At 67.9% G+C, this 8524-nt stretch overlaps 1 protein-coding gene across 1 annotated transcript; it reads left to right on the top strand.

Annotated features, from left to right (window-relative positions):
• Nucleotides 1-782: 782 nt before the first annotated feature.
• Nucleotides 783-8225, top strand: RAB3A (RAB3A, member RAS oncogene family). Its single transcript, XM_019484691.2, has 5 exons — nt 783-892; nt 3643-3870; nt 4622-4740; nt 5323-5447; nt 6340-8225. Exons 2-5 carry the CDS (start codon nt 3643-3645, stop codon nt 6528-6530), a joined length of 663 nt encoding a protein of 220 aa, XP_019340236.1. The 5' UTR covers nt 783-892; the 3' UTR covers nt 6531-8225.
• The last annotated feature ends 299 nt before the right edge of the window (nt 8226-8524 follow it).

Raw genomic sequence — 8524 nt, 5'->3', positions numbered from 1 at the left:
CGGCACAGGACACGCTCGGGTGTAAAAGGAGAATGGTGCAAGCGGCCCAGCCCGGCTCGCTGCACGCAGTGTGGGAGCTGCCGGGCAGCCGCCGGGGCTCCTCCAGGGCAGGCGGCTGCCCTCTGACGGCCTGGGCACCTGGAGCCTGGCTCTTGCACGCGTGTGTGCAAGCGCATGCGCACACATGCGCGTCACCGTTCTCTCCCTTTCTTCTGCATCTCCCGGCCTGGCTCTCGGCGGCTGGGGAAGGCGCTGCACCGTCCCCCGCGTTCCGCCGCCGTCGCCGGCCCCCGCCAGACGGGCTCAAGCCCACGAGCCGTGCGAGGCGCGGGGGCCGCAGCTCTGCCGTCTGCTGTCTCAGCGCCTGGGCCGCGCACGAGGCCTGTGCCGGCTCCTCTTCACGCCCCCGGCGCTAGAAACGTCCTTTTGTCAATGAAAGCTGAGCCGCTCCTGCAAGCTCTCGACTCCGGCAGCTGGGGCTTGCGAGCCGCCGGGGCCAGGGGCGCCCGGGAGGTGGCAGCCGCCTTTGCTTCTGCCCCCCCCCCCCCAGGGGACCGGCCCGGGCGCTGAGCGGGACTCCCATGTCGCGACAGAGGGCCGGGCTGTCGCGACCCCGACGGTCATGTCGCGACAGGGCGGGGGCTGGGCCACAGCCCCAAGGGCCGCCCGGTTGGCCCGCGCGCCTGCCCATCACCGCCGCGGGCCTATCCTGGCGCAGCGCCCGCCCCGCCCCGCGGCTAGAAAGGGGAGGGGCGGGGCGGTCCCCGCGCGGTTGACGTCACGGCCTCATCTGCATGCCGGCTCCGCCCCACCAGAATGCTGCCGACGTCAGCCGGGTCCGCAATCGCCGGGCCGCGCCGCTGCTGCAGTCGCTGCGGGGGGAGCCGGGGAGGTGAGCCCCCCCGGGCCCGCACTGCATGGGGGGCTGCACTGCATGGGGGGGCATTGCGGGGGGGCGTGCATTGCCCCCAGCGCCCCTCCGACCCCCCCGCCCTGGCCTCGTGCGGGTGGGCAGCGCTGGGCGGCGGATCCCCCGCCCGCAGCCCCCCTCGGCCCGCACAGCCTGGGGCCCTTCCCCGCGGCCCGGCCCGGCCAGCGCCTCCTCCCTGCGGCGGGCGGGTGCGGGGGGGGGGGGAGGCGCTGGCTCGCGGCCGCGGGCACGGCTGGATGCGGCCTGCCCCTGCAGTCCCCCCCCCGGCGGTGCCCCCGCGGCGCCAGGCCCGGGGCGGGCGCGCTGCTGCCGGTCGGGGCCACCGGAGCCCCCGCGCCGCCCGGCCTTGCGCTGGCAGCGCGGGCCGCGATGCGGGGGAGCCGTGCCGGGGGGGGCGCGGGGCGGGGGGGCTGCGCGGAGACGGAGCCGCGGAGCCGCCCGCTGCACGTCGCCGGGCGGGATGAGTGCGCGGCGCGGCGCGGCGCGGCCCTCGGGAGCGCTCCTGCGCATCCTGGCGCGCCGCGCGGTGCGGGGCGGTGCGGGGTGGGCCCCGCCGCGCACAGCCTTGGCCCGGGCAGGACGGGGCTGCAGGGGCAGGGCCGCACTGCCCGCGCCCGCGCACGGCTTCTCGCGTTTCTGCGCGGTGTTGGATTGCCCCCCCGCCCCCCCAGCCGAGCGGGCGGCGGGCCGGATCCACGCAGCGCAGCCTCCAGCCCCGCCGCCGTGGCGCGGGTGCGACAGCTCGGCGGGGCAGCGAGCGGGTGTGTGCGGGAGGTGACAGGCAGGGCCAGCACCTTCCCTCCCTGCTCCTCCCCCTCTTCCCGCAGAGGAGGCTCCGGGCTGGCTGCAGGCTCTGGAAGCCAAGGCCCGGGTGGCCGGGCTGCGCCAGGCATGGGGCTGCCCTCTCCGGGGTGGGTCTCGTGCCCGCGCGCTGCCCCATGCCTGCCTGCCCGCCTGCCCGGCCATGGTTGAAGTCAGGATGCGCTGCCTCCCGCCCCCCTCGCTGCTTGGGCTCCTCGGGGTAAAGGCTCCCAGATCAGTGCACCGCGTGGCTGCTGCCAGTGTCCCTGGCCTGCACCCACGGCACGTGTGACGCAGCGCCGGGGCTGCTCTGGGTGCGTCGCACGGCTCCGCCCTGCCGGCGCAGGGACCCAGCTGCGCGTGCTGCCGGCTGGCGCTAGTCGCAGAGGGAGCTGGAGCTGGAGCTGGAGCTGCACCTGCCTGGGAAGCTGCTCGCTGCCAGGCCTTCTCCGGCGGGTGCTCGCGGGACAGAAGCACCCTGGGCGCGGGGCTGCCCCTCACCGGAGCAGTCATTTCAGCTCTGGGGACGCGGGTTGGGCCCAGCTTCACTTGGAGTACTGGGGACCTCCCAAAGCAAAGCAGGCATGGGGGCTGCTGTCTGTGGCATCCCTGGCAGGAGCGTTTGTGCCGTGTCCATGTGTCTGTCTGTGTTTGTGCGGTGTCCGTGTCCCTGGATGGCGTGGCAGGAGTGCACCTGTGCGTGTGTGCAGTGTCCGTGGACAGCGTGGTGGGCACGTGTCCGTACCGTGGCAGTGTGTCCCTGGATGGTGTGCAGGGGTGCATCTGTGTTTGGCGTGTCTGTGCAGCACAGTCCGACCTTGGCTCAGGGTCTCCCCTGGGCCTGGGCTCGCTGGTCCCAGCTAACCCAGCTGGGGATGTTCAGAGGTGCTGTGGTCCCCGGCGAGCCCACGAGACTCGGCCACAGTAGTGAGGGCCCCTGTGAGCTGAAGCCAAGCGTGCACCTCCTGCTGCAGACACGTCTGGCCAGCGTGGCCCCCGCATGGCTGCGTGCACAAGTCCGGCTCTCCGGAGGCTTTGCCTTGCAGACGTTCCCCTTCACCTGTGGCCACTGCCTGGTGCCTGGACGTCCGTCCATCTCCGGGCTGGATGTCCATCCCCAGGCCAGCACAGACCTCAGCTCCCCTGTTTCTGGACTGCAGCCTCCACCCCGCTCCTGTTCTGACTCCATGTATCCCCCACCTCTGACAAGGCTGCATTAATAAGTCTGGCCCTTGCCGGTGCTTGGAGCAGTCTGACTCCAGCTCCCCAGCCCGGGGACATGCAGGCCTGGCCAGGCCTTGGGAAAGGACTCCTTGGCCCTTTCTAGCTGGGGCTGGGGGCCGGGAAGCTGAGGCCACTGCTAGGGTGCCAGCGGGCAATCACAGGCTTCAACCTGCTGCTACTTACCTGCACATCTCTTTCTGGACACGAGGGAGCCATCCCGGTCAGCCCGGCTCCACAAAGAGGGGCAGAGGAAGCCGCCCCAGAGGCAGGGCGGCCTGCCCGAGGGCTGGGCATGGGGAGTTATGGGGGCAAAGGTGATGGAAAGAGGATGAGGCGAATCGAGGTGGATTATCCAGGAAAACCTGGCAATGGAAGGCTTTAGCCTCCCAGGGTGGGGGGGCACGAGGAGCTGCCAGCCGGGAGGTGGATTAGCTGTGACCTCGACGAGCCTCTTGTGTTGCAGGGAGCCGTGGGCGTCACCCGCTCCTGGCACCCGCCGTGGTGGAGCGGGGCGCCCGGCTCCTGTGCACCGTGTCTCCGGGCCTGGGCCCAGCCCAACAAGAGTGCTGGCTGGGGGATCTGGGAGGGAGCGCTTCACGCACGCCCTGCTCCTTGCGACGTCAGGGCTGGGTGGCCCCTGGGTCCAGCCGCTGCCGCCCTCCTCACGTGCTCGCGCCTGCTTCCAGATGGCTTCCGCTACTGACGCCCGCTATGGCCAGAAGGAGTCCTCAGACCAGAACTTCGACTACATGTTCAAGATCCTGATCATCGGGAACAGCAGCGTGGGCAAGACCTCCTTCCTGTTCCGCTACGCCGACGACTCCTTCACACCCGCCTTTGTCAGCACCGTCGGCATCGACTTCAAGGTCAAGACCATCTACCGCAACGACAAGCGCATCAAGCTGCAGATCTGGGTGAGCTGTGGGCCTGGGACAGGGCCCCCGCAGCGTCTGCGCATCCCGTGGGCGGCTGCTGGCACTGGGAGAGATGCAGTCCAGCCCTTCTCCCCACGGTGCCAAGCCTGGACCCCAGCCCAGGGAGGGAAGGTCTGTCCCCCGGAGCTGCCCTGCACCCTTCTGTGCCAGGCAGTGTGTGTCCCTGCTGCGCAGGGGCCAGGGGCTGTGGCGGGCTCATGGTCCAGGCCTGGTGCTCGGGGGGGTGCTGGAAACCAGCCCTGCAACAGCCATAGCACAGAGGTTGTGCACCAAGACCACCGAGCTCCCCGCAGCACCCTGCAGAAGCAGCTGGGAGGAGTCCCCCCAGCAGGGCTGCTGTGTGCTGGGGCAACAGCTTTCCCATGGGCCAGCTCTCCTAGAGCCCTCTCCCCTTGTGGGGTGGAAGGGACCCCTTGCCCCAGCCCGTTCTGGGATAGGGCTCGGCAGCTCTGGATCTGGCCCCGAGACCAGGTTTTCCTCCTGAGAAGACTGAGCCCCCTGCTCCTGCCCCAGGTGTTCAGAGGGGACTCCGGGGCCTCCACCTGCAGGACTTGCCTGCCTGCCCCCGAGCCATGGCACAGTCCTGCCCTGGCTCTGGGCTCTTCCCAGGGCCCCGGTGCCCCCCTCTCCCAGGGCTGGGGGAGATGAATCGGTGGCAGCCAGGTCCAGTGCTGGAGCCGCTTGGAGCTGCTGGCGCCACGTGTTCCCCTGACCCGCTGTCTCACCCCAGGACACTGCGGGCCAGGAGCGGTACCGGACAATCACCACCGCCTACTATCGCGGGGCCATGGGCTTCATCCTGATGTACGACATCACCAACGAGGAGTCTTTCAACGCAGTGCAGGACTGGTGAGCGCTGCGCGTGCAGGCGGGCGGGGGGCAGGGCCGGGAGCAGCCAGCTCCTGCTCGTCGCCACCACCTCCCTCCAGCCAGTGCGGGGGTGTTCCCGCCATGCGTGTGCTCACACACGCCGCTAGCAGCTGCCTCTGCAGAGAGGCCAAAGCCTGGACGGACCATGGGTGCCCCCAGCTGTGGCCTCTGCTGCGGGCTGGGAAGGTCCATTGCGGAGCCGGGCTTGGGCAGACGTGTGTCCTGCTGCCGCCTCTTCGACACTTGCCCCTCTGCAACCTGGGCTGTCGCCTGGCACCTGCCGAACCGCTGCCTGAGCCCTCCCGTGTCTGGTCGCCCCTGCAGCGAGTCCCCTGGCAGTGGGTGCCCAGGGGTCCTCTCCTCTCCTCTCCAAGCGCACTCCCTCGAGGGCTCCCACCCTGCTTGCAGCCTCCCTGCAGCCCTAGCTGTCCCAGGGGGGCTGCGGCGAGCGGGGCACGGTGGAGGGTGACGGCTGTCCCTGCTGGCCTGTGCCTGGTGCCCGCTGGGGGCTCCTTGCGGTGCCCCTCCCCTGCCCTGATGCTGTAGCTCTCTCTCCCGCAGGTCGACCCAGATCAAGACGTACTCGTGGGACAACGCGCAGGTGCTGCTGGTGGGGAACAAGTGCGACATGGAGGATGAGCGCGTCGTGTCGTCGGAGCGTGGCCGCCAGCTGGCCGAGCACCTGGGTGAGTCCCTGGGCCCTCAAGGGCCCATCCTGCCCAGCTCAGCACTGCGGCTGCAGTGAGGGGCGCATAGGGGCTGTGTTTCTTCCCTGGCCTTGGCTCAGCAGTTGCAGATGCAGCCAGAGCCCCTGGGCTGAAAAGGGGTAGCCGGAACGTGCCGCGTGCGGGCAGTCAGCAGGGGCAGGGGCATCGCACAAGCTCTGGAGCGCCCTGCCCCTGCAAGGGGAAGTGAGAGTGTGTCTATGGCTCTGGCTGCTGCATGCAAGTCGCAGCGTGTCTGTGCCCACGTGCATGTGCGCACACGCGACTGCAGAGCTCTTCCTGTGGAGCAGTTTCAGGCTCCGTTTCCTTGCAACGGGTCCATCGCTAAGCGGCAGCACTGATGTGCTGTTCCCCAGGCGGCGTCACCACCATGCTGTGAGCAGCGGGGTCGATGGCTGCTCCCATTGCGATCAGTAACAGCAGGCTTGGGCGCCTGCTGGGTGCGGTGGCAAAAAACTCAGAGCGGGTGGGGTGGAAAACCTGGGCAGGGGAACAAGCAGGGAAACCCCAGCTGGACTCGGGTGGGCACTGGGGGTTTGTAGCAAGGCCCTGCCCCGCAAGCGCCCTACACGTGTACGGCAGGACGCTGCTCCATGCATTGCTCCCCGGGCCCGGGACAGGCTGGCCAGTGGCTGTAGCACCCGGCAGGGAAGCAGCCACGCTGGGGCCTGCCCTGCTCTGGGGTGGCTTTAGGTTCCCTGTAACCTAGATAACTGCCTGGGGCTCACCGGCTGCTCTTGTTCCCCCTGCTACCCCCTGCCCCTGTGCCGGGAGCCCCTGAGCCACCTGCTTCTGGGGAGACGCCAGCTGCCCCGGGGCCCCGGCTCACGTGCTCCGCTCTCCCTCCGCCCAGGGTTTGAGTTCTTTGAGGCCAGCGCCAAGGACAACATCAACGTCAAGCAGACGTTCGAGCGGCTCGTCGACATCATCTGCGAGAAGATGTCTGAGTCCCTAGACACAGCGGATCCCGCCGTGACGGGGGCCAAGCAGGGGCCGCAGCTGACGGACCAGCAAGCCCCTCCGCACCAGGACTGTGCCTGCTAGACGCAAGCATGGCCCCCACTCCTCACCCGTCACCACCTCCGCGTCCCAGAGCCCTCGATCAGCCCCTTGTGCTCCCAATTAGCCCCTGTTCAATCGGTTTTATTGGGTAACCCCTGGAGACCGGCCGAGGCGAGGTGACCAGGCCGGGGCTCGTGCTGCGCAGGTTTTAGGAGGGCTGCATCCTCCCTCCAAGCCTGCGCCGCTCTGGCTCCCGGCTGCGCCCCGTCGCCCCTGCCCCCCCACCTCACTCTCACCCCGGGACGGTAGGAAAAAGCTCTTCTGTTTGCTCGTAGCTGTTGTCTGACCCCGGCTCTGTGTTCCTCATCGCTGGACCGCCAAAGCCAGGCGCTCCCCGCTGCTGGATGTCACATCTGCCTGCCCCTGGCACTGGCGGGCGTGAGGCCTCCAGCCAGCGGGACATGAGCTAGAAAACCCTGGCTTTGGGGCACAGCGCAGAACGGCCAGTGCCGAAGTCAGGGTTTGGGCTGGCTTCCAGGTATGGGGGGGCAGGGGCAGGGGCAGCATCTTAACACTATAGCTGACACCACGTGTTGTGACACTACGCAGGGTCCAGCATGACCTGCCTTCTCACGCAGCTGCCGTGCTGCAGCAGTGAGACTAACTGCATACCGCTGCTAATGAGAGGATGTTCCCCTCGGTCTGTGCGTCGGCTCCCTCCCCTCTGCCCTGCATGTCTGCTGCTGCATGGCGGGGGCTCCCAACAGCCACTCGCACGGTGAGCGCCCTGAGCCGGCTGCAGGCCATGCGCCTTGGCCCTGCCTCGTGCCCTGCAGCCGTGGCTGGGCCGGGGAGGGGGAGAGGTTGCAACTCTGGTCAGCCCTTGCTGGCTTGATGCGTTCGACCCCGATGAGGCGTGAGTGCAAGCGGTGCCGTGGAGACGCGTTGCAGCCCTGTCCTCCTGCCCCCTCGCAGCTTGTCCTGCGAAGGGCAGAGGATCCGGCCCCGGCCTGGCTGGAGAGCGCCCCGGCTTGTCAGTCCCGCCCGCCACTGATGCATATTTCACGACTCCTGTTTATTTGTACAAATAGAGGCTACTTCTGCTCCTGCTGTCTTCCTCCTTGTACATAAACACGACGCCCTGTACATAGACGTAGCCGTGCCCCTCGTGTGCGTGTGCCCTGCTGTGCCGTGGCTGTGCTGCTGTACTTATTTATTTTAGCGATGTGGTAGTGACCTGCTTGTGAAAACCACTTTGGAATCTATTATTTAAGAGCAGGACGAGCAAGGGCAGCGGCGGTGGCAGCACCGCAGCAAATCGGTGCCGGAGCCGCGGCCTCGCAGCAGTGCGGACAGTCTCCGCGCAGACGTCCGAGCCAGTGACCCGAGCTGGTGCACGGCTGGGCTTGGCGCGTTGCTGCAGCCCCTGCTGCTCCTTGCGTGTCCATATAGTGATGTGCTTACTGTGGAGACTGTGACTATGTGGAACTACCTGTATCAATGACCAACCCTGTCTGGCTCCCCCACCCCTATTTATTTTTCTTGGAGCACTGTCTTTGTTTTACAGATACGGAACGACGTGGCCACTCCGCCCAGCCTCCTCCTCTCTGTGACGTTGACTCATCTGGAAGAGTTTCGCTGTACTGTAAAAATGTCAAAAGTGTCAAAAGAGTCAAATTTCCTGAAACTCACTGTACGAGAGATGTTGTGAAGAAATAAACCAATGCTGATCACAAAGTGCTCCGCTCGTGGTCTGAAGGGAGGGGCAGCAGTGGGTGGAGGGGGAAGCCCACCTGGCAGGCTGTAGGGCCGGTCCCTGCCTGTCCCATCCCTGCCCCTGCAGCCAGAGCCTCGGGGAGGTGGGGTCGGGCCTCCTGCCCCGCTGCAACCTGCTTGTTCAGCCGCTGAGCTTGGTGTGCGGCCCATGCAGGGGAGGAGGAAGGTGGGTCCTTGCTCCCTTCCCGCTAAGTTGGGACAGAGCTGCTTGCCGCACTCAAGCTGAGCACAGCCAGGCCTGCTGGCCCATCTCCTTGCAG

Source organism: Alligator mississippiensis, chromosome 16, assembly GCF_030867095.1.
Source record: "Alligator mississippiensis isolate rAllMis1 chromosome 16, rAllMis1, whole genome shotgun sequence".
Taxonomy (NCBI): domain Eukaryota; kingdom Metazoa; phylum Chordata; order Crocodylia; family Alligatoridae; genus Alligator; species Alligator mississippiensis.
This window is presented reverse-complemented; position numbering and strand designations above follow the sequence as displayed.

What these genes read in the sequence shown, in the direction of transcription:
- RAB3A (XM_019484691.2), top strand. Translation starts at nt 3,643, where the DNA reads ATGGCTTCCGCTACTGACGCCCGCTATGGCCAGAAGGAGTCCTCAGAC. An exon ending in GCATCAAGCTGCAGATCTGG is followed by an intron (nt 3,871 to 4,621) that starts GTGAGCTGTGGG and finishes GTCTCACCCCAG; the next exon opens with GACACTGCGGGCCAGGAGCG. An exon ending in TTCAACGCAGTGCAGGACTG is followed by an intron (nt 4,741 to 5,322) that starts GTGAGCGCTGCG and finishes TCTCTCCCGCAG; the next exon opens with GTCGACCCAGATCAAGACGT.